Source organism: Aphis gossypii, chromosome 1 (genome assembly GCF_020184175.1).
Source record: "Aphis gossypii isolate Hap1 chromosome 1, ASM2018417v2, whole genome shotgun sequence".
In the NCBI taxonomy this organism is placed as follows: Eukaryota; Metazoa; Arthropoda; class Insecta; order Hemiptera; family Aphididae; genus Aphis; species Aphis gossypii.
In genome coordinates, this window is record NC_065530.1 from 81,050,417 (window position 1) to 81,076,845 (window position 26,429).

At 28.2% G+C, this 26,429-nt stretch overlaps 4 protein-coding genes across 4 annotated transcripts in view; 3 read left to right on the forward strand and 1 right to left on the reverse strand.

Moving 5' to 3' along the window:
* LOC114126776 (uncharacterized) overlaps positions 1–5,784 on the forward strand; it is a 126,000-nt gene extending 120,216 nt beyond the window's left edge. The window contains exons 154-159 of the mRNA XM_050209554.1: positions 201–449; positions 579–817; positions 970–1,240; positions 1,507–1,745; positions 3,133–3,319; positions 4,581–5,784. Coding sequence (XP_050065511.1) covers positions 201–449; positions 579–817; positions 970–1,240; positions 1,507–1,745; positions 3,133–3,319; positions 4,581–4,822 — 1,427 coding nt within the window. The 3' untranslated portion in view covers positions 4,823–5,784. The remainder of the gene's footprint in view (positions 1–200; positions 450–578; positions 818–969; positions 1,241–1,506; positions 1,746–3,132; positions 3,320–4,580) is intronic.
* Positions 5,785–11,615: 5,831 nt separating this feature from the next.
* Positions 11,616–20,460, reverse strand: LOC114126777 (LMBR1 domain-containing protein 2 homolog). Its single transcript, XM_050197222.1, has 13 exons — positions 20,265–20,460; positions 19,122–19,544; positions 18,767–18,930; positions 17,462–17,629; positions 16,292–16,502; positions 16,045–16,221; positions 14,424–14,598; positions 14,003–14,184; positions 13,792–13,925; positions 13,625–13,730; positions 12,275–12,476; positions 12,114–12,209; positions 11,616–12,046 (listed from the first exon to the last, which is right to left on the reverse strand). Exons 2-13 carry the CDS (start codon positions 19,293–19,295, stop codon positions 11,862–11,864), a joined length of 1,974 nt encoding a protein of 657 aa, XP_050053179.1. The 5' UTR covers positions 19,296–19,544; positions 20,265–20,460; the 3' UTR covers positions 11,616–11,861.
* Positions 14,817–16,043, forward strand: LOC114126781 (dynein axonemal assembly factor 10). The gene is made up of 2 exons (XM_027990792.2): positions 14,817–15,240; positions 15,330–16,043. The coding sequence occupies exons 1-2, from the start codon at positions 14,838–14,840 to the stop codon at positions 15,995–15,997; spliced, it is 1,071 nt and encodes a 356-aa protein (XP_027846593.2). The 5' UTR covers positions 14,817–14,837; the 3' UTR covers positions 15,998–16,043.
* Positions 20,461–22,564: 2,104 nt separating the features above from the next.
* Positions 22,565–26,253, forward strand: LOC114126783 (X-ray repair cross-complementing protein 6-like). The gene is made up of 2 exons (XM_027990794.2): positions 22,565–22,879; positions 23,177–26,253. The coding sequence occupies exon 2, from the start codon at positions 23,197–23,199 to the stop codon at positions 24,862–24,864; it is 1,668 nt and encodes a 555-aa protein (XP_027846595.2). The 5' UTR covers positions 22,565–22,879; positions 23,177–23,196; the 3' UTR covers positions 24,865–26,253.
* Positions 26,254–26,429: the final 176 nt, after the last annotated feature.

Consider the following 26,429-nt stretch of genomic DNA (forward strand, 5'->3'; position numbering starts at 1 on the left):
TATAGTATCAACTATTAATAAATTAAATGTTTTTCGTTTATCGTTTAAACCCGTTTCAACAAAGTGTATACATTTTAATACAATTTTTATTTATTAAATACGTTATAATATTTAACGTTTCAAGCCCTACGTCTAAAATATTTTGTCATAATGGATTACGTTATAATAAAATAACAACATGTGGATTTATTTTCTTTCAGTTTCAAAATGTCCAATTGACAAAGGCTACGTAAGAAACGACGATGGAGAATGCGTATGTCCACCAGGCACGGCCCTAAACCAAGAAGACGAATGCCGTAGATGCGTAGTCGAGCTGGGATACAAGATCGATGAACGCGGCCATTGCGTGTGCGCTCTGGATAGAGGATTGATCATTGACGAAAGGGGACGTTGCATATGTCCGACTGAACACGGTTACAGTTTGAACATCTACGGACAATGTGTACCGAGTATGTAGACGAACACTATTCTATGATAATAATAATTATTATAACACTTTTTTTCAATTAATACCGTTTTCGTGTATTAATTGTTGATTCACTTTATCGAAATTATTAAATAAAAAAAAAAAATTTCAGAAAACACGACACAACTTAGAACGGACTTCCCGAGACCGGACATGGTTGTCACGTGTTTATCCGATGGAGTGCAAGTGGAAATCCACATTACAGAAAAAGGATTTAACGGAGTGCTTTACGTGAAGGGTCACAGTAAGAACGAACAGTGTAGACGAGTCGTATCGATGGCACCAGACTCGTCGCCCAGAACTGAAATATTCAAAGTCGGCTTTGGAAATTGTGGACTGATACACATCAACGTGAGTTTAACAAACGATAGGTGTTAATTTGTATTTATTTACTCGCGGACATGTCGTAATATTCAAATTTTATACGCAATATCATCACCGACGATAAAAACTACTGTTCCTAATAGTCCTATACTAATGACACAATTTCTTGCGTACAACAGGGCCAGGCTAGTTTTGTATTAGTCATACAGAAACATCCGAAATTGGTGACTTACAAAGCCCAAGCCTATCATATACGATGCGTGTACAACACTGGAGAACAGAACGTCACGCTCGGCTTTAACGTGTCCATGTTAACCACGGCTGGTACAATAGCGAATACCGGACCGCCGCCTACGTGTCTGATGAAGATCGTCACGCACACTGGACAAGAAATCGACTCAGCCGAAATTGGTGACAACTTAATGTTACAAGTTGACGTCCAGCCGTCGAGTACGTGTTAAAACGATTTATACAGAATAATATGTTTATTGTTAAAAATTAATATCGGTCACGTATTGTGTACCAACTACCGAGATATTATTAAATTGTCCATGTGTTTGATTATAAATTAATTATAATTTCCAATTAACATTTAAAAATATTTAAAACTTCTAATATTAATATTTGGACTTTTGTGGCGGAACCTACTGTCACATTGTCATTTCCGTCGCCAATAAAAATGTATTAACCTATAATGGCCTATCCTTGTATTGTAGGCATCTACGGAGGGTACGCCAGAAGCTGTGTTGCCAAAACCATCGAAGACAATGTCGAGAACGAGTACATAGTAACCGACGAGAATGGATGCGCGACCGACCCGACAATATTCGGCGAGTGGGACTACAACGCGGATACCCAATCTCTGTTGGCCGGTTTCAACGCCTTCAAATTCCCGAGTTCCGACAACATACGATTCCAATGTAACATACGCGTGTGTTTCGGCAAATGCCAACCGGTACGTATAATTACTATTAAGTGTCGGTACAACACAAATGACATTTTCCACCGACAGTGTCCATCGTTTCGATCGAAACGTGTCGGCAACCTTAAAAAAAAGTGTATAAATAGCTACCTACATTTGAATACACTTTCGCATAAATTTAAAAATTATACCACATTTACCTATAGTTTTCTGCTCACAGCCAAATTGAATTTATTCGTATTTAGTTTTTTTTTAAGTTTGCTTCGAGATTATATTTTTAAATACTTCTACTGTTTAAAGATGTCATATGACAGTATAAACTTATTTTTTTTAATTAGAACCTCCCCTCCTTTTATGTAAATTGTTAAACAATATAAGCATATAATTTTACTTTTTAAATGTTGAAAATAAAATATAATATGTACCTAACATTTATTCTATAACTTATTCCACTAGACAATTTTTTTAAATTAATAAACACTAGTAGATTAATATTAATTAAAAATCATCATAACCTGCGTACCGTTATGGATCTAATAGAATATAGGTAACATTTAATAACTCAGAAACTACTGATTTTAAACTCAATTTACATATAATAATATCAATATTTAAAGAAAAAATCATATGCTTAACAATTTATGGTAAAAAAGTGCAATTCTTATTTGAAAAAATGTAAAAAATTATTGCTATAAAACTTTTAAGTTTTGGAAAATATATTATAGTTCATCGAGACTATATAGATACCTATAATCTATATCATACCTAAAGTAAAATTTAATAACTAGTATATAAATAAGTAGTTAATTAAAGAAAAAAATCGCTGATGAGTATGCGCTTCCAATATAATAAATTGTATTGTATAATTAACAATACGGTTAGATAAAACTGCGCCAGCCGCAAGCATGAGACAACAATGACGAATGTGCCTTCACAATTTATTCAGTATTATCTGTAGACGCGTACCGACGATGTAACGATGTGGTGGGGCGAAACAATAACGATTTGTACATACGATCAGTAATCCCCACTGTCATTGTGCACGTCTAATAAGACTATATTAGGAGGTAGGTGTGTAGAGATCATACCTTGGTGTTTATAGTTATACCAAATTTTTATATCGTCGCACACGATCGTCGACAAAAAACATGAGTCTAAACGTCTAATGCACCGTCAAATCAATATCTCGGTTTTGGAAAATTCTCTGTCTCAAATATTCCTACGTTACTCCCCCCCTCCCCCGCTGTTTTTTAACGAATACCTACAGGCCCTCATGACTTAATAATTTTAGCAAATCGACTTAGCAAAAAAAGTGTAAGGACAGATGATTGATTTTTTGTCGAGAGTCCCGCCTTTGCTCATCCCTAGCCACTACGTGTCTGCACCGTTTAATAACTCGTCGTTCTGTCCTTGCTTGCAGGTAAATTGCCGCGGATACAACGCGTTTGGAAGACGCAGGAGACGTGAAATATCTAAAAACAACGAACCAGACGACGATGCACTAGAGTCTGTCCAAAGAGGACAACTGAGAGAGGAGATCACGATCGAATCGAACGCCATTTTAACGTTCGAACGCAGAGAAGAACGACTGATGGATCCGACTGAAGGTACGTTGTATAACATTATTTCATTCGGTTATTATAATATGCACCTCCTACTGTAATGTTAATATTATATACCTACGTCTTCGTTGACCTTTATGTGGAGGGCTAGATCAAAAGCGCGTCGACGATTTTATTTCTAACATACGGATTTGTCGATCTCGATTTTTTCTTCGCCGAATAAACCTATTCAGTTGACGTCATCGACGACAAGAGTTATATCCGATTACGTTTGACCCACTCTCGTTTACTTTTACTTTCTCCGGTCTTGCCTATTACCCGTGCAGGATGTAGGTAATAATGATAATATATTCACATCATAATATTATATCATAGACTGGTGCAGCTGACAGTGCAGCATGCGTCGCAATTTTTACTTGATTTGAGAAACAAGACAAAAATATTATTACAATTTTCTTAAATATTATGTACCTACTCATAGTATAATAATAGTAATGATATTAATATACAAATAAGAGGAATATTCCGAATCAGTTGAATACAGTTTTATATTGAAACACGTGTGTTCAATATTTAATTTTACAATGCAAATTCTAAGTATACTGTGATTTTTCGGGTGCAACAGTTGCTGCCCCTTATTAATTGTCGGCTGGCTTTTTCCGAGAATGTCGGCAGATCCCGGTAAAGTTAATTCCTAAGAATTGTGTACTAATTGTACGTACATAACATTCTAAAAATAAATAAAAAATATAATCCAGTGTTTACAATTTGGCATTTACCTATTTTACCTATACATATCATAACTTAAAACTATAGTTCACGTACAGTGCTTACACTGTTAAATATTGATCATTTAAAAAAAAAATATGTCACATTAATTTTTTTAAGCTGTAGGTATCTGCCACAGAATAAGTATACGAACGCTTTTATACATTGCAGAACGACCAACATACCTTTATAAAATGCCTTTATTAATTATTAATTAATAAAGAATATATATTTTATTACGTACCAATACATTTTACCAGAGCTTGAATACACCTCGATTAAATACATTTGTATGATCATGTGTCTTTAGATCGTCATATTCCTTTAGATCACCAATAATATTATTCTCCGCTAGAAAATACCTAGTCGGTAAGGGGCCCATCGATATAATTGGTAGTATAAACATTATGGGAGGTTGGAATGCTTAATATCCGCCACGAATTTTCGTCTATCGACGATAACAACACAATGGCACTTGAATCTATTTTTTAAGCTCGTACTAAAATTGTTCGTTTTTTGTCATCCCTCCCCATTTTAGCTCCGATTATTCAACCCGCCGAAGACATTTGCGTATCAGTAATCGGACTCATCGTGGCCCTGGTCATTACTGCTCTGCTCGCGCTAGTGGCCGTAGCCGTGGCTGTTTCGTGTTGGCTGATGGCCTACAGGAGAACGCCAAACGTCAACGGTCCACTTCCGCATCCGACTCAAGTGCCGAATCCGATGTTCATGAATCACGACCGGACGTCTTCCGAACCGTCACCTGATTACCTGACATGAGGATTATACAACGAAGACTAAGACGACGACGACGACGACTTTTGTTTTTTGCGTCGTCGTTAACCTATAACTCTTATTATTTTACATTAAAAAAAAAAAAAAAATGTCATACCTTACCACCCCCTTCCCCACATAACAGTCGGGTCGTAAGCGCCTAACACATTATATTATTATTGTATTATTTTTATTATTTTATAAATACCCTATACACTGTTTTACGACTGTTATTCGTTTGCCATGTTTTGCGCTCGACAAAAGTCTCACGGGCCTTTAATTAGCTGCTGACACTCGCCGTTCAGATTAAAAATTTTAGTAATAAAATATACATTTAAAAATTATACGTCGTAATAATGACATAATATTATAGACTTTGGGTTGGGAAAACGTAACAAAAATAGGGTACCTAATTATTGTAACGATTATATCGTAATGTCCGATACCGTAACGATACGACGAGTGTTCCCCGATTAAAGGCCTTTTAGTGAACTAGACGCGATATAATTAGTCAAAACTACTCAATTAAAACGTAAATAATTATTTCTAACGTACATATTGTTATTATTTACGTTTTAATTGTCGTATGGACATCTCTTCCGAACGCTTACGCTGCAAGTTTCGCGACTTAATTAAATAGGTATCTCACTCACAGACGTATCATTATTAAAAAATATATATATATATTAGACATTTATTAGAATATTTTTGCAATCCGATGACGTGTTGTGCGATAATACATTTCTTCGATTAGGTAACGTTTGAAGTTGTAAGCTTTCGGAAGACTTGTTCAATATTAGTTTTTAAGGTATATGTGTGTGTGTGTGTGTATGTAATATATTAGAATTAAATTTGTATAATCGTTTAACATTTTAATAGAATGTTGTTTTGTATGAAAGTGTGATATATTATGAATAACTATTAATTTATTAACAAAATAAATAATTAAAAAAAAAAAAATATATTAACTTCCTAAATAAACATATTATTTTCAGTCATTAGAAAATCGTTAAAAATGACTAATTTTATATACATATATATTACTCCTACTTAAATCAAAACTGTTAAGTATTCTTTTCAAGTCATTAATTAACAATTTTAGGCTCTAGAATAAATTTATATATTATAGTAACTAGCTGTAAGTACCATTTAAGATTGTCTTTTATTGAAATAAAATACTATAACATTTTAACTTAATATTTCGGTATTACATTTTATAAACATTGTGTAACAGTTATTTTTTTTTTAGAAATTTAAAATTAGATATTTAGGATTCAATACTGTGTGATAATATTATGAAAATAATAATTAAACGAATATTATGCTTTTTTAAAAACTTTTTGTTCATCATTTTTGTCGCTTTGTAATAATTAGTCGTTAGATCCTGTTGTTGGTCACACGAGGCCGTAAGCTAAAGCCAAAAAGCCAGAAGGAAGTGGGAAACAAATTGAACAACCGCCGAAGACGTCAACATTTTTAGTCGCACGTAACTAAAAAATAAATTTAGGTTCATTTTTTTTCTCATGTTACCTACTTACTATGATCGATAGTTATAATTTATTTAAAATATGGTGTACTGCATAGAAGTCCTCATTAGTATCTAAATTTTACAACAGAGTGTATGCGATAAACAATGCTATAGGTACCTACTAATGTACTATACCATATCATAATTAGTATAGTATGGATAGTACTATTGGGTACCTATACTTTCTAAAAATCATAATATAAATGTATTAGATAATACCTAAACACCCAAGTACCAGATACATATTTTCAACTCATTATAATCATGACATTCAATATGCAAATCATATTTTAACAATAGATTTGTTGGAGTTCTCGAAGTTAATGAGTTTTTGTTTATTTAAAAGTCACAATTATTTACGGCCAATGAGGTAGTAATTTATTAAAATTGCAGGTCTTTCGGTTTCGTTAATTTCGTCAGACTTGCTTCAAGACCATCACTGCAAGACCCTTGAACATTTTTTTTCCCCGAAAACACATTAGTGTATCTATAGATCTTATTTACCAATAAAGTATAACGAAAATAATGAGAAATGATTTGTGTTTTTATTAAATTTAATCAGTATATTCGAAGAAATGGCGAATTATTGAAAGCAAGATTAGAAATAAATAATAACTGGAACTAATATTGCAAAATAACGTTTCATACCAATTATAGCTACTACCAACCAAAAAAATATTTTGTTTTCCCAAAACCGATAAATAGGTAAGTCGAATATTGTCCTGCTAATAGAATAATTTATGACCACAACACACACCTCAACAACTTTGAATCGAAGATACTAATAATTGCTGAAAATCAATACGGACTACGTATTATTTTGATTGTATATTTTTATTTTCGTTCGTAGTTTGTGTGATATTTTCGTACTGAACATTGTGTACCTAGACCAGTGGTTCTTAACCTTTTTCGAATGACGGAACACATTATAAAAAATAACATAAAATTAAATTATAAAATTAAAAAATAATCATAAAATTATGACGGAACATTTTATGAGGATTTTACGGAACACAGCCGTAAAATAAAACAGTAATTAAATTAATTTTTAATTGTTTAATATATTAAACAATAAATGTATAACATAAAACAGTTTGCGAATATGTCAGGAAAACGTCTTACTTATATCATTGTGTTTTGTTTTAAAAGTCAAAATGTTAAGAAAATGAAAATAGAAATACTAAATAAAGTTTTTTCTATTGGTTTTAAAATTTTGTCGGAACACTTATATTAAGTCCACGGAACACCGGTTAAGAACCACTGACCTAGACTATAGTGTCATAATAATATACGGTTGTCGGCTATACAAAGTATAAGCATGTCATGTCGTAAACTTGTAGTCAACTGTCGGTGATACGCTTTTTTCGCGTTTAACACATTTTGATAATCATTCATCACTATTCTGGTATTTACTACCAATGACCATCAGTGGCGACTATCACACATCTAAACACCCTTTTCATGGATAATTATATTATATTTTAATATTATTACTTGAGTAACTCACTGACTGATAAACGTAGAGCCCGAACAATGATAAATCGATGCTTACAATTTACACCACGGTACATTCGTAAAATCGTACCACAAATTTAGTGTGCAATAAGAAAGCATTTTAGAAAATTCGCATATTAAAGAGGCGCTTTCACAAGTTTTTTGAGAATCAAAATGGTGAATGAAAATATCGAAGTTTTGAACACCGTTAAACCGAATATCAAATAACAAATTAATCAAAATGTTTGGTATTTTTAACGGGCAACGAAGTGCACGGGGTCATCTAGTAATATCCAATCGTGTAGTTTAATTATTTTTTGTCGATCAACATTATATAATCCTCATTCGATAATAATATTATTGATGACGGGTTGTTAAGAACTGCTAAATTTCCACACCACCCTAGGGGTATTAGCGTTGGCGCGTTTTTTTTATAGTGGTATCGCCGGGAACCATATTCCACTTATACTTACCTCGTCTGCGGCTCCGGGTCGCTGCAGGTCTGATCGTCGTAGTAACTATTATTCTTAAAGTCGGCTTCACTCTCTTGTCGGACGCCTGTTTCACAGCGACTGCGGCACCGTTCGACGGCACGTCGAGGGCGTTCGTCGGACCGAGGACTTATTCGTCTGGCCAGGATCGATGCCGACAGTCGATTACTAACCCTGAGAGGTGCTCGTCGGGTGCGTGCCGTCAGTCGGTGAAGTAGGCATTCCACAATGCGTCGTCGTCCACGGAAATGGCTTGATGGCGGCTGGTTGTCTGCACCGGTGTACCGTATAGCTGGTCCAATCGTCGTGGTAACTATTAGTTCCGCTGGTCGGTTTCTTCAACTGCGATCCTTCTTGGCTGTTTTTTTTTCTTCTAGATGTCGAAGGCTTGAGTTGGTCGAAGGAGACTGATCGTTTTCGACAAACGGACCGGTACTTATACCCAATACTGCAGTGTCAATAAATTCTGTTTATTGTTTCGAAGTCACTCGATTTTGTGGCCAGATTAAAAAAAAAAAACACGTATCAAAGATTATTATTGAAAACTTACTTCCGTGGTGTTGAAGAAATTATTTATTTCTGAATTTTAATAAATGTGAATTTATGCGCTTTTATCTTAAAAAAAAACCTAATTAACTATCAATAATATTTTATTTCCATTTTCCAACTCTTATATTTTTTTTTTTACTTAGCCATTTTTACAAGTAGTTTACGAAGGGTTTTTTTTGTAATATCAATAATTTTTTTCATCGACGCAAATGCAAATAATAATAATAATAATAAAGAATTATTATTATCTATATTCTATGGCAACGAGTAACGGCGACGCTAGAAACGAATGTTGTGCTTTCTATGATTCTGAATTTAATATGAATTTCCATTAAAAAGTTTACACGTTTTCATTTATGACTTATTTCTAAACGTACGATTTTGATGATTTTTACAATAATACATTATACATAATATTTTTGATGTTTTGGAATTTACTAGATTTACCAGGAGTTAATTTATGTATTAGAAAATTAGTTATGTAGTTATGTCATTTAAAAAATTTGTCTGTATTTTACACAGTTTAAATGGGCAACTTACGCTTCTATGTACTATACACACGCACCGTCGTGCAGTTATTATTATTATTATTTTATTACTTAGCTCGCGCCACGACCATGACACTGGATAATATTCTAATTCTAACTCTTATATCAAGTTTGTTTCGCAATTAATTTATCAAAAATATATTTATATTAATTCACTATTATCGATTCTAAATTAAATTGTTCTCCTCGCTGCACAGAAATGATTTAAAATAAAGCATTAATTATTTGAGTAGTATTAAGTTCACTGGCTCATTTATGGATCTTATTCCCTTGAAAATTATATATTCCTCCCTTGTGTGTTCTCATTTAGAATATATATTGTACTATTACAGAAGAAAAATCAAAAATTAAACTTTAAATTTTGTACAGCATTCTTAAATAAATTTATTTATACTGGTTTTTTTTTGTCACAAAACAATTCTAAAACAAAAACTCAAATAAAATTAATTAAACTTTAAATATTGATAGGAGTACTGTCTGTCTGTACCAGATTTTTTTAGGTGAGCTGTACATTTTTAAGAAATGTAGTAAAATCCCAGAATGCGGACAACGGTTATATAGGATTATTATTGTTTTCGTTGTCGGCTTGTTTATTAAATAATATTAAACGTATAGATTATCGATCTACATAATATTATAGCTTGCAGTACCTGTACCCTAGAACGGGGTCCCCATTCGGTCAGTATGCCTTTAACATCGATATCGACCATTTCAAAATTTACGATTTAGTATTGTAATTTTGAAACCTGTTGTATGAAGTATGCACCGATCACTTCAGTAGGTAGATGTAGAGAGTCGTTTTCTATGAAAAAATTTAAGATTCTGTCGGAAAATGCATTGAGTCAGTTTCACTAATGCAAATCTAGAGAAATACATGGTAATCAATTCTTTTTTTTAATTTAAATTAATTTCTTAGACATTTTTATTCATTTTTAGTTCGTGTTAATTTCTGATCATGCTTTTTTTAAAAATAAATACCTATACTTTTTTTTTTGCTTTTTAAAACAGTCGTATGATTTTTAGTTGCTTATTGTGTTTTAAAATTCGAGCCCTAGTTATTAGGTTATCATTATTTATCATCTTTGTTGTTATTACCTACTTATTAATTATTATTATTTATTAAATATTTTCATAATCATACTTTCTATATATTATTGGCATAGGTCATATGTTATTTTCAGACAACTTTTTATGCAATGTATTTGTATTAGTATTGTATTGTTAACAATATTTGAAATATAAAAATGATTAAAATATTATTAATTAGGTATTAATTACTTAACTATTTAAAAAAATATATATATATGTTAAGTATCTACTATCTAGTAATTAATTTCAAAAAATAATCATTGTTAGTTGATAATATAAAATTATGAAATAAAAAATTAAGATTTAAAAAGCTAATTAAAAAAAAAAAATAATAACTAATAAGATTTTTAAAGGAGTTATCCGTTTTGGTCAAGGTTTAACATTTAGATGTCTGATGTAGTTAAGTAGTTAATAGTCAATGTTAAATACTTATAATGATTTTTACAGGATACCAATGATAACATAGTATACTATTTTAGAATTAATTTAAGTTAGGTAGTAGGTACATCCTTAAATCACATAACAATTTTAAAGTTAAGTTTTAGGTTTTCTATAACTAGTATCCTAATTTTTACTCATTCCAATTGTTAAAATACAAATTTATCCAACTGTGTTAATTAAATATTATTACTAATTTTTATGTATTAGAATTTTCAAACTTGTTGGAAGGTATATAATATTATTATTATTATTCATCAACTATTTGTATAACTTTTTTATTGCTTAATAACACAATATGACGCACATTTCAAACCCCATACCAATTTAAACATAATTTTACAATATGACTAAATACATCATTAAAACCTTGATATATTTTTTATATTAAGTAAATTATTTACCGACTGATTTGTATATTTTGAATTTCAGATTTAAATATTTTTTTAAATTTCAAATTTCACATAGACATTTTACTTCAAGTCCTTTCAATACTTTCAATATATTTATTTTTTATGAATTTGTAATTAACTTCCTCTCAGTTTTTATTAATGATGGATATTAATTAAGTATTCAAGTATTATTTTAATTTATGATAAAAGAAAAAAATGTTTCAATCTCAAACACAATTGATAAATATAATGAATCATCAAAATACAATGTTCTTTTTAATCGAGTATATTTTATTAAAAACAGATATTTTAATTCAATAGTATAATATTATAATATAATATGTAGTAAATATTAAAATAGTGTACAAATTGTTTTCAAACAAAAAAAAAATAATAATACATATTTTAAAGTAGAAATTATTTTAATCTTAACACATTAAAATTCAACATACAGAAAATATTTATGGCAATGCATTTCATATAATAGAAACATAAAATAATTGATTTCGACCAAAATTATAAATCACTAAATATATTCCTCGGAGGCTCCCACGTACTGTTTGGTCTTGTACTCACACTGGGCAACTGTCTCTCTACTTCAGATGTATTATTCGTACTGTAGCTATGATAAGATCGATCAATGGGATCAGCATTATCCAATAAATATGATTTCATGTTTTCTTTCCGAGAAGGTGGAACTCCTGAGAAATCCATTATTGATCATTAAACCTATACATTTTATGTCACAAAATATTATGTTATACATACTTTCTTCAATATCTTCATTTGTGTTTGGTAATGACCTTTCTCTATATTTACGACGCATTTCATTACCTCTTATTTTACGCTCACGCCTTTCTTTTTCTAAATTCAAAACAAACAAGTTAAGTATCATCTAATAGCTTTTAATACAATGTCATACAATCTACCTCTAACAACAAGCAAACGCCCTTCTTGAATGTAATCGATCACCAAATCATCATCTTCTAAAAACTGAGGAAATCCTAATACGGACAATATTCTAGTTCCAACATTAAAATAAGTCGCTAGACATACAGCAAGTATGAGGGTTGGAAAGTATACATTGAAACCATCACTGATTATTGTAATAACATCCATATGTCCCATTATCTGAAAAAAATAACTCAAGGTAAAAAAAGTTTAAGATTATTTGTGCCCAGCCGTAAAAGCAAACAGAAAATTCAAAACTGTAAGCATCCAAACTAATATTAAGAAGTTTCTACAATGGATGTGTTAAATTTGAATTCAATAATAAATTATCATACATAAAAAAAAAAAAAACAATTCTTAGTAGACGATATGATATACTGCTGATCACTAAGTATATTTTGTCATGTTTTTTAATATTGCTATTAAAAAAATGCAATTTAGTATTAGTAAAGGCAAGTGACAACTGTAGGTTGAATTAATTTTTGCGAAAAATATTGTACTCGAAAATATCATTGTGTATATACTTGTGTAATAAACACAAGTTTTGTATTTCCATAATAATATTTTTTGATGTTTTGAACTTCAACAAAGTAATTAATATTGTTATTCTAGTTTAAAAATTGTCTAAATTTGAACTTAAAATATCTATATAAAAATCATGTTAATATGTTTTTTAGATTTTTTTGTTTCAATTTGATCTAATTAATAGGAACTTGATATTAAATTTTTAAATTTTAAAAAAGCAAATTACACATTTAATAAATTTTATTAAAATTTAAGCTAAATAAATAAAAAAATAATAAAATAGTTTAAATAAACTTAATCTTCATATTATTCAAAAATAAATGTTGTAAATTTATTTTTATATATCTTTAAAAACAACTTATGTGAGATATTGTACTAAATTTGTAAGCTTTCTGACCAAGTACAAAAATGTTTTATCAACATTTATTTTTATAGAATAAAAATATTTGAAAACTTCGAATGTCTATAAATAACTTAAGAAGAGTCAAAATATATTTTGTTTAACTTTTAAAGAACTTTAATTATATTAAATTATCTAACTAGGTAAATTTTAAAGTATTTTTAAATTTAAATTTTTAATTTTTTGACAACTGATAAAAATAAATAGAAAATTTCAAATATACATAAATAGTTCAAAACATATTTAAAATTATATTATTATAGGTACACAAACGATTATAGAATAAACATTTGGTGGAAATTTTTATTATGTTAAGTTACTTGTACTTGTTTTGGATTTATACTAAAAAAAAGCAAAATTGATTTAGTCAAAATTAAAATTAAATAATATAACAAATTTTTACCTGGGTGTAATCAGTTTCAAGAATACGACTTTTTATCACATGACTATCCATGTGAATAAGTCCAAGGAAATTTAAACACATTGGTGATGTGAGACGACTCAACAGCCTATAATGGTAATATTTAATGATTCCAATTCAAATAAATCTTAATCTAAGAAAATACTTACAGTCCGAAAAAAATTAAGCTACTTTCAGTAGTTTGATGGTTTGGTGCTAGGTAGTATATGTTAAGCAATTTTATCTTAAATATTGTTGAATATGTACAATATGCCAAATAAGCAATAGATAATGTGGATAATACCTAGTAATAACAATTTGATGACAATTAAAAATCAACATTTACATACAGTCTTCAATGAAAGCTATTTTTTATGTTACCTGTATCATAACATAATCATTGTTTTGTTTTGCCATATTCACCATGAGAGCAAAAATAGAGAGCACTGGTTGCTTTTTGAAAAATGTCATTTCAGACCACACAATAATAACTGATAGCACGCCAGTAATCACTGATAAAACTCGAAGCATCATAGGATGTAAGCGACACCACCAATACCATTCTACAAGTATAAAGTTCATTAATTTAATTCAATATTATGTATAAAATTTATACTTAAATATTAATTTGAAATAGACTCGTATAATAATAAGTAATAATTTATAAGTAAAAAATAACTCATCGTTTTTTACTGCTTTTATAAAAAGTAATAATAAATTATAACACATAGATACATTTAACTATAAGAAAAAAAATTTTTTTTATATATATTTATTAACAGCCAATTCAAATTTAACTCACCTATTGTTGATGTATCTGCATAACTATCCAATTTTGAAGGTTTATTAAACATTTTTTTAAACTTTCGTTCTCTAGATGTCATGTTTGAATTAATGTCTTCCAAGAAAATGGCTTTTTCTAGCATTAAATTACCCTGTGTCTCTGTACGATGATACATATGCACAGCAACAATCAACTAAAACAATATATATTAATATAAATTGTATAATGATAAAAATACATTGCTTCATTTAATTTATTTCAGCCTGATAACAAACTTACATACAGCAATTATTGTATTACCTACTTAAAGGTATTTCATTGATGTCACATACAGTTTACAAGTAACCATGGCAACAATATTTACACATCTCTCATTACATTTTCTAATCGAATATTTTACTCTAACATATTTAAAAGTAAGAAACTTAGAAAATGAATACATTAAGCAAATCCCAGATCATTATTCATAGGGAAAAGTCTGTTAATTACCAATTAAAAGATTGTCAATGGATTCACAACTCAGCTAAGTTCACAGCAGTTGGTGGCAAACCAAACTTGAAAGGTGTTATAAACATTTATGGGTTGGATGATAATGGTATTCAACCTGTTCAAGAATATGAGAAATCAGTTGCCATTGAATGTGCTACGTTTCAATCGAGTTCTAGCAATAAAAGACACTTGGCAGTTGGAAACTTTGAAGGTGGCTTAGAGATTGTGGACTTGGAATATTCAGCTAAATCACTCTATTCGGTAAAAGCTCATCAAGGCCTTATATATTGCATCGATGGTATTGGAGGGCTTGGAATTGGGTGTGGAGCACCAGAATTAGTGACAGGTATTAACATTATAATACACTGATTATATTTATTGTTTAATATTTACTTAAAATTGTATTTTTACTGATTAAAAAAATAACCATTTAAGGAGGGAAGGATGGTGCAGTAAAAATATGGGATCCAAGAGAAAAATTACCTGTAGCAAAAATGGAAACAGCAGTTGGTGCTACAAAGAGAGACTGTTGGACAGTGGCATTTGGAAATGCTTACAATTCTGAAGAACGAATTGTTTGTGCTGGTTATGATAATGGTGACATAAAAATGTTAGACCTAAGAGCAATGGCATTACGCTGGGAAACCAATGTATCAAATGGAGTTTGTAGTTTAGAATTTGATAGAAGAGATATCAAAATGAATAAATTAATAGTCACGACGATAGAATCACATTTTTATGTATTCGATATTAAAATTCAACATCCTACAAAAGGTTTTGGTTACATAAAGAATAATGTACATAAACATACAATTTGGACTGTAAGACATTTACCACAAAATCGAGAAATGTTTACCACTACAGGAGGAAACGGTTCAATATACTTGTGGAAATATATATATCCTGAAGATAGATATAAAACTGAATCTGATGGAGACAAGATAACAAATCCAGGAAAATTACAACTGATTCAAAATCAGTTAATATCAACTCAACCAATCAATAATTTACGATGGTGTCCTAGCAAATTAGGTCTAGCATTGTCTACATCATTTGATCAAACCATTAGGCTATTAATTTTCACAAAACTTAACTTGTATTAAGCTCATTATTATCATTTTTTTTTTTAATATATTTTTTCTTGTATTACTTGTTTATGAAGACGAGTTAGCATGCCAATTGAAGGAGGTGTTGTATGATTCCTTGAATTTGACCGCACATTTTTTAAAAAATCTTGTTGATCCTCGGGAACTTTTTTCAAAATTATTTGAAAACAATCATACAATGCATCATTTGGACTTATACTGATACTAACACTTTTTATTGACTAATGTAAAAATTAAAAATTTTAGTTTGTGTTTCATATTTCAAAATAATATAATATAGGAGATAAGTACTTCAAGAACATCTTCTAAAGCTCCTTCGGATTCTAACTTTTCTGTATTTAGTTTTGACAGTTTGAAGTATACTTTTCTCAATGTATAATCAATTTGACTAGAACGCCATAATTCTCTAGGAATATCCACTAATGCAATACCTAACAATAATATTAATAGAAATAATCCCCAAGTATTGCTAGCAGATGATGCGATAGCTTTTAACTTTTGCCTAAAAGAAATAAAAAAAATATTTTATAATTTTAATAAAAAATAATTAATAATTAACAATAAAAACATATTTTCTAAAATATTGAAAATCTTTAGTTTAACAGTGTGTAAATTATCCTTATTCATGTTTAATTTATGTTAAAACATCTTCAAGAATTTCGTTGTTGGTAAAATTAATGTTTCAATATTTATAGGGAAACACATTATTTATTTTTATTGAAATGAGATATTGTTAATCTAATAAAAAATCTATTTAAATCATTGTTATCAAAATAATCTCAAGTTTATTTTATATATTTGGTAAAAAATTACATATTTTAATTATTGGTTATCACTAACAATGAGATCAAATTATCCTGATGTGGACCAAATAGCAACAGTTAAAAAGTATTTCTTAAAGTTCCATGTTGAGTACACCAGAACTCCTATTTTAACTAAATAGGGCATAAAGTAAGAAAACACTTACTATTATTTTGAAAATTAAATACTGAAACCAAATTGTTGCCACTTAAAATTTTTAAATCTCAGTGAATTTATAGTTATACATTGTTTCAAGAATTAAATGAGCAATCAACTCTTAACTAAGCTATTTTTATGTATTTTTTGTTTACTTTATTATTAATTTTTTTGTTAGGCAATTATTACATATTATTTTGATTTAATTTTTTTTACTTAGTGCAATAAAAATATGTACATATTTTATATTTTTATATTTAAAATGTGTTCCCTATTTATTAGATCAAGACAATACACAAACATCACATTGGTTTAATAACTAAAAGTTTACATAACATTTTAAATTAGTAATACTTTTATATTAAAATATCTTCATAACCTCATATTTAAATCATATTATAATACTAGGTAACTATTTAAATCTTTATTAGTTTTGTAATTTATATAATACTGTTATTTATTTTTGTATAGTATCTGAAATCTGCACAAATATTGTAAACTTACCAATCTAAATGCACTCCTGGTTTAAGAGCAATGTAAATTATAAGTATTGTAACAATTAACAATAATGTACTATAATAGAGTGTATTGCTTTTAATAGCATTTTTTAATTTGTCCTTCAATGTAAATTCTCCAGACTTCACATAGTATTGCATAACTGGCATAATAAACCTAAAAATTTATATTTTAAATAACTTTAATATACATTAAACATTTAACATATTGCAAATAATATTATAAAAATAAAACAATAAATATACAAATTGAATGAAAACAAAAAAAATAAAAATACTTTGATAATTAACAAAAAAAGAATTCTATAGGATTTAAGATATTTTTATACACATCATGTATTTAGAGTAATACTACTTTTAGCTCTTGTAAATGAGTAAATTAAAATCATTTTAACACTAGCTATTTTTTGTTCTTGATGCACATAAAAACAATAGCAAAATTACTCTTCACATTATTTTTATGTATAACTATTCAATAAGAATACAAGATTGATTGAGGAGGTATAATTTCAGTAATCTGTGAAAGCTTTCTCAGTATTTAATTTATTTTAAGTAATTTAAATTTTATTAAACCCTGTTTTAAGCAGAAATCTTATGTTTAAATAATAATTGTTGGTAGTTTGTAACCTATTTAATTTAAAAAATTTGACTACAAACAAAAATTACTAAGACTTCTTTAGCTACAATAGATATGTCATATGTGATAATAATAATTATTATAATACACAAATCTTTTTAAAGTTATCCTAATAACTCAGATTGTTTTCTTAATACGTTAACTGTCATATGACCGTCGACAGTCATCTGTAATACTCAAATTTTATACATTTGTGATCGCCAGTGCCCACAGTAGATCTGTATTATTATCTTTTTCATGGCATTACAATAATGTTTTTTTTCAAATTCATGGTAAATAAAAATTTGAAATGACAATGAAAAATATGCCAGACATATCACATATAACAGCTCATTGTTGGCGGTCATATGGCAGTTAATGTGTTACAAATAAAATAATGACATTAAAATATAAGTTATTATTATTCTTTTAATTAAAAAGTATTGGTAAAATAGTATAAACCTAACCTTAACTTTTGATTAATATTCTAAAATATATAAGTTTACATTATAACATTGAGTTTAATAATTTCTTTGGTAATAAAAATAATTCATAATGAATATTTTTTTATGTACTTATCAAACAGATTTTGTTAAGTAGAATAAAAAATTAGTAAATGTTTAACATACCTATCAAAAATTAACTGGAACTTATAATATGTTCTATGTGATTACATACCATGTTAGAAATTGAGAAGTCCAATAAACAACTCTCCACATGTTTGGTAACGTAGATTCTGGCACATAACTCCAGGGTTTCTTACAGGCTGATGAATCTTGACTAGAATTTGTAATATTATTGTAATGGTTATGCCCATCTTGAACACATTTACGATAAGCTGCCTAGAATTCAAGGAAATAATCATATATAATAAATGAATAAATATGTGAATGCTAGTTACATAAAAACTATATATAAATTAATCTTGTATTTAAATTAATATTTTCATTAAATTATAGAAATAATAATTGAATAAATATATTTTTAATATAACACAATGAAATATTTTGTTAATAATAATCTAAAAACTTACCAATGATATATCAATGGGAAGAACGAAGATAATTAGAAGAGAAAAATACCAAGCGATGAGTACGGCTGTTGTAACAACAATATTTTGAGTTTTCCAATTGCCATAACGATTGAGTATCACCGTAGTTAAAATAAAAGCAAATATAACTTCAGCGCTGAATATTCCCACAGTCATTTTATAACTTAAATAATCATCTATTTGACAATTTTTTTTCTGCTTCGGATTGCATCTTTTGTAATTTTTCCAATGTCATAGATTTTAATGGCATTAGTTTGGGCTTACATAGTATCAGTTGCAGAGATTCCCTATGATGCAATAATCCAACTTTCGGTACAAAATGTTTTATTGATATGGAGTTTTTTAACACTGTTGTATTATTTTCCACTGGTGGTTCAGGAGATGGTTTGTCATCCTGCATACCAACTAAAATGCAAACATAAAAATATCATATAATTATAATTTGTTTTAAATTGTATTTACTTTTTGACTGTTTTGACTAAAAATAATTCAGATTGTAGAAAAAGTTCAACCAAAAATTATAAATATGTATCACTTAAATTACAGGAAAATTAAATTAGGAATTTTTAATGAAATAGATCAATTTTTTGTTTAATTTTCTTAAAAATTTGAAAAATAACTATATTTCAGAATCATTTTTCTCAAATGTATAATCTATATACAAGTAGTCACTAGCTGTTAACGCACTGTGTGATGAGTGAATAATCTGCTTTTTTCTATCCCAAATGCTTGAAAAAACTAACACCAAATTTAAAACTGGTTCATACTTCAATCTTGCCCAGTCTTTAAAACCATTATTTTTAATCGATTTCAAAAATATTTAAATTTTCAACTTACCGGATTATAATGATTAGCAAACCAAATCAGTTAACATAAAAGACAAACACTATAAAATCAGATAGTTGTGTAATTGATATGTGAATAGGACTACTTCAAATGTCTTAAGTCTTTCTCACTTAAAGATATATAAATATATTTTTTTGCATCTATTGATTTCGTAAATAATAAACTTGAAAAAAAAATTCAATTGTATATTCGTATCCAATTGTACGTCTTTCATCGAATTAAATAGACAACAAATAACAATAATATTATTAAGTTCTTATCTATGGACAAATTTCGTACCTACCACACGGGAACTTGATATTTTCTGTTACCAGGAAAGCACTTAAGTTACTAAGTAGCCGTTTTGTTCTGTTTTCTAAATGACACGTTTAGACTTGAGTATTTGATGTTTTCAATTATTAGAGAGCTTGGAATAAGTACCTACCAACATATTGTAATTCCTAAGCTCCTAATAATTAGTCATTCATAACTCCTATTACAATATGTATCACCCATAAAGTTGGCAATATAATTTGCTATTTATCTTATGATAAAAAACCCAAGTTCCACTGTTAACAATATTTGTCATTTGATAACAAGCCCAGTGATTCCCAAACCCTAAACTCTCTCAAAAGCTTAATAACTTAAATAACTTATTATAAAAAAAAAAAATAGAAATTATAATCTGATGAAGTATGAATGGTAATAATGTAGGTAATAGGTACACAATTTTAATACTTTATTTTATAAATATAGAATCAAACACATAAACATTTTACAATCATCTTAGTTCTTAATATTACGGACCACTAAGGTCTATGAGAACTTCGAGAACATAGTTTGATAGATTGTGATCTGCCATTATTCGAGAAAGACCTTTTTTCGCAGATTTTTAGATTGTTTAATAGATTAATAACGAAAACAACGAAAATAAAATAATAAACAAAATAGGTGTTTAATACGTAGTAGAATTCAGGCAATAACTCGTTTTTATACTTGCAATATTAATACGTTATTATGTCTACATCGCTATTTAATTTAAGTCGATAGGGGACGTGCCGGCGTTTAACAATACAAATAGATAAAAAATAATGATATTAATAATATTTTTATTTTTTTATTAGTTTTTATTAGGTATCTAATTTACGATCGCCACATGTATAAGTTTTGAAAATATCGTCTCGTTGTCCCGATTTACTGTAGGTATTCATACTTTTGACAAAAAGGGGTGGAGTAGTATTTTCCGAAGTGTAGAAAGTTCAAAGTTAATGATTTTAAAAAGGAAACATTTGAGCACCGACAATTAAAAAAACTATTAGAATGTATTTGTTGTAGAAACCATGAGTTGAACTTAATGAGCTTTAGTTGTACTGCCTAAAACTATTCATTTATTATGATAATATTTCAATATAATAAATCATAATATTAGGTATTGTTGATTATTATTAAATTCTAAGTCAATAGGTAGGACAGGTTACCGACATAAAATCGTAAAGTATTGGAAAAAATATTTTAATGCGGATATTTTGATCATTAAATAGTTAGTTCGTATTCAATGGATGTTAAGACAAACCTACAATATTAGATAACTATCATAATAGTCAATAGGTTTAGTGTTCACATAGGTAAATTGTTATATTTTATACAATATAATTTCATACTTTCATAGGTACTTACCTATCGGTAAAACAGCAGTAGGTATTGTGTATATGAATAAACTTTAAGAGGACATTTATGTTATATTACATCAAATAAACAATAAAATGAAATTCTGTCTTATAATTTTTCATTATCTTTGTTCTCGGTTAAGACAAAATAATTATTATCTTACTTCTCTCTATAAAGTAGTAGAGAATACAGGAATTCAATATCTATTAGAAATATTATGTCTATGTAGTAAAGACATTACACTACACTAGATGCCATCGCCATGACGTCAATTCTATTATATAGCCTTAATCATCAGGTCGTTGGGTATTCACAAGAATTAAGAATTATAATATGTCTTATATAGCTTTAATTTGTATAATCGAGGGTAGGTATTTGGTACCTACCTAGACACGCGTTAGATGTGAATTTAAAATTATAATCTTGACATCTTGTTCCCCAAAATATGAGAATATGATGAAATCATGTCATCTTATAAATGCCGAATATGTATTTACACTTGACTTATGCCGACCGGAAGCATAATTTAAAATTCAACACATTACTGCCGTAGTCCGTACAGGCGATAGACATATTAATATATTAATTACAAGTGTGGTAGGTAAATTATGTTTACTACCCATCTACATCTACCTATAAATACAAAGCCGTCGCCACCACAAGAGAACTATCAAAGATCTCTAGCCTCTAAAAAGTCTACAGTCTCCGTGTATTTTTATATTACAGTCGTCTACTCATAATTTTTTTTCTTCGTCTCTCGAAGTCGAATACTCGAATTTGAAACCCTACCGGTTGGCGGTCAGCAGCCCCTTCTTGCGTTAAGCAACTGATCGTGATAATAGAGTTCGTGGTTACACTGATTATAAATAGAAACTTTATCACGAGAAAAGGCGCTAAATTCGTACTATCATCAACTACTATAAAATAGGTAAACTCATTATTATTTTGTGATCAAACTATTATATTACATTTTGTTTTATGTTTAGTGTGTTCAAATTTTTGCTTTTAGTTAATATAATAATTAATAAGTAATAACATTGGAAATTTGTGAGACTATAGCCTAAGCTTACTACAAACCCTTAATATTTAGATTATTTATAACAAATTAGTTCCACAAAATCTATACAGATCGTTGAATCGTACTTACATAATATTTTGTATGTCAAGAAATAGTAACAGTTTTTAAATTTCTATAAATTTACCGATAATAAAGACAGCAAATTATTACAATTTTAATTTGAAAATAGGTATGTATTATGACGTATAATAGTTTATATCTTTCACTATACATTTTGTAAAACAGGAAATTATTGAAATGTATTCTTTTTTATTAAACATCTTTTAGTAGTTTAAGGCCATCAATATATATATATATATATATTTAAATCTTGATCCTACTATTATTGTAGACCTTTTTATGGAAATGCAAGGAGGGGCTTTTTAAAGTGTATAGTTACATAAAATTATAAGTCATTAATATTTTTTCATTTTTAATTATAAAATACACATTCGTATCTCAAACCTTTTATTTTATTTGTTTTTAGATAATACATTTCTCGATAAGATGGATGATCTATCAGATTCTCCAATTGTATGGGAAAGTGAACCTTTTGAAGAAGAACAACAAAAATGGTTTGTAAAACAACATATAATGTTTTTAATTGACGCTTCAAAATCAATGTTCAATACTTATAATGACTCGACTTTTTTTGCTACAAGTATTGCACTTTGCAAAAAAGTAGTTCTAAAACTTATAAGGGAGAGTAGAAACGATAAAATAGGCATATTGATATACGGTACAGACGATGATAATAGAAAATGTCCCAAGTATATTAATGTGTTATCTGAACCAATGAAACCTAACATTCAATTAATTAAAAAGCTCGATGATGTACTAACTGGTAAATCTATTCGTACTGGACAATCTCCATTGTCACCACTATCAGACGCAATATGGTATGGTAACTATCTTATAAAAAAATTTAGCGAAAATCAAAGCTGTAGTACTATTATGCTCATTACATGCAATGACCAACCTGAAATTGGTGATTCTAAAAAGCAATTCAATCTAAGAACAAGAATTGATGATGTTATTAAAAATAATATTGATTTTAAACTTATACCTATTGGTACGGCATTTAACATGAACCTTTTCTATGAAAGTCTTCTAAAGAACTTTAACAGTATTTCTAAACCCACCAATGGGTTAGAAAGTATAGATGATATTATGTTGGAAATTAATGACAAATTGAAACATGGTAGAAGTGTATCCAAAATAAAATTCTTTATTAATAATGACTATTATATATCTACATCATTGTATAGATTTTATACAAAATCTAAAATGCCACCAAAAGTTAAGCTAGACAAGAAGACTAATAAACCATTGACTACTACTACTCAAGTATTGAGAATAGACACTGATGAATTAATGTATAAGTCTGATCTAGCCAAATATTTGGTATATGCAAATAAAAATATAATATTTAAAAATGAAGATTTATCAATTTTAAAAGGCGGCATTCTAGAACCAGGTATTAGATTACTTGGTTTTACAAATAAAGAAAATATTATGATATCGTATCATTTTAAAAATTCCATCTTCCTTCGCCCTAATACTGATGTAGAAGAAGGTAGCACACGATTGTTGAATTCTCTTATTGAGTGCTGCTTGGAGAAAAATAAGTATATAATGTGCTTCTTAAAAATTCGAAAAGGAGGAAAGATTCATTTAACTGCTCTGATACCTCAAGATGAAATTATAGATGAAACTGGTATTCAAAACCAGCCATCAGGATTTCATGTTATATTCCTGCCATTTAATGAATGTTTGAAACCAGTAAAATCTGCAGAACCAACAGAAGACAATATAGTTTTAACAAGTACACAAAAATCAATAGGCATGCAAATATGTGAAAGTATGCCTATCAATTATTATCCATCACTGATCAAGAACCCTAAAATAAACTTTCATTGGGCAATGTTGGAATCCTTGGCATTGGAATCAGAAATGCCAGATATTAAAGATGAAACACTTCCAGCAAATAATATTATTGATAAAAATTTAAATGCAATTAAAGATGATATTAATAAAGAAATTTTGCCACATCATGTTTCTACTCTACCAAAAACAAATAAAAGATCTGACTCGAATAATCAAAATGTTAGCGGAAGAGGAAGAAAAAAACCAAAATTTGGAGCAATGGAAAGTCAAAACAGTAATTATCAATAGAGTTAGGAGTATTAAAACACTAGGATACAATTATTTTTACTGTTATTACCTAGTGATTTTTATATAATACAGTTAAGATGTCATTGAAGTATACTAAAAAAAAATTGTTATAGATATTTTTGTTGTGTATATATAAAAATTACATATTTAAAAATGTTTTTATTTATTTATATACTACTAGAAGTCTTGCGCTTGTAAGGAATCATTATTTTTAAGCATCAATGACATGTTTTAAGTATATAATTTTTTAGTAATGTAAGAAAACACTAAATTTTTTAAATGTTATGTAATTTTATTGTGAGGAATATAATATAAAGTTATAGAACTTACTTAATCTACATTCGACGTAAATAGTATTGGTAATATAGTGAAAAGCTAGAAATTGTTATGAGTAACTATCTTGAATTGGATTGCAACTGTTATTCGTGGAGAATACCTGTTCTGTTTAATTTAGTTTTCTGTCTTATTTTTTTACAATACAAAATAGTTTTAATGCTTAAATTAATTATTTCATGTTTGCTGTTTTGCAATTTTTACGATCAGCTATGACTTAGTTTGAAATTAATCAAACCAGTAAAATACACATCATTGTTTGATACAACACTACAAAATATACCAAAATGATAAAATAACTTATCTTTAAGTGATTTTATTCAAATGTTTATGTTTTGTTGGTATACAGTAAAATCAGGCATTTTCTAAACGCCTAGACAAATAATTAAAGAATTTAATTTATATGTAATTTCACTAGCTGCCTAGGCATTTAAGAGTAGATTATATGCTACGACATATATATTCAATGTTGTTACAAACACATATTTGACTGATATTACATTAAATGATGTCTGTTACTGTATACAAATATTAATCATTAAATCATAATATCATGTTAAATTGAGTACACACTGTATAGTTGATCATTGTGGAAAACTTCCAATAAACTATGAGTAAAATGTAGCTCATTAAATATCGGTTTTAATACAATGTTAAATACTCAATGTCAAATAATATATACAAATGTCTTAAATACATGTTTTTATTAAAGGTATTTTAACAATTTATAAACCAACACATAATTCATTCATCAGTATATTTAATTAAATAAATACAAATTACACAAACATAGGTAAAATATTATTGCCAAATATACTGTTAATATGTAATGACAAAAATATATAATACATATTTTACTCCTCCACATGTTACTCAACAATCATTCAAGTATCAATTTTATAACAACAATAAAGTTTGAAAAAGCGAACAATAAATAAAATTAATGGAATAATGATTATTATAAATAATGTAAATGCGATATTACTTTAATAATTTGCATAATTATAATAAATTAAACACAATTATTGTATAATAATATGTAGTTAAAAAATAAAAGAGCACATATCGTAACCAATTTTTGATGGATTAAATTTATTTGAATAAAGGTAAATTCTTTTTTTTTTTTTTGCTAGTAGCTAATTATAAATGTAAATTTTTATTATTAATAACAGTTATATTGTGCTCATTTGATAGTAAAATATTTGCACTCACATATAAACACAAACAATATA

Bases quoted from the DNA above. Each gene is read 5' to 3' on its own strand.
- LOC114126781 (XM_027990792.2), top strand. From the start codon at position 14,838: ATGAATACATTAAGCAAATCCCAGATCATTATTCATAGGGAAAAGTCT. The intron at 15,241-15,329 runs GTATTAACATTA...TAACCATTTAAG, and splicing joins AGCACCAGAATTAGTGACAG to GAGGGAAGGATGGTGCAGTA.
- LOC114126777 (XM_050197222.1), bottom strand. From the start codon at position 19,295: ATGACTGTGGGAATATTCAGCGCTGAAGTTATATTTGCTTTTATTTTA. The intron at 12,477-13,624 runs GTAAAAATTTGT...TATTTTTTTCAG, and splicing joins TTGAAACTGATTACACCCAG to ATAATGGGACATATGGATGT. The intron at 12,047-12,113 runs GTATGTATAACA...TGGATTTCTCAG, and splicing joins AAATGAAGATATTGAAGAAA to GAGTTCCACCTTCTCGGAAA.
- LOC114126783 (XM_027990794.2), top strand. From the start codon at position 23,197: ATGGATGATCTATCAGATTCTCCAATTGTATGGGAAAGTGAACCTTTT.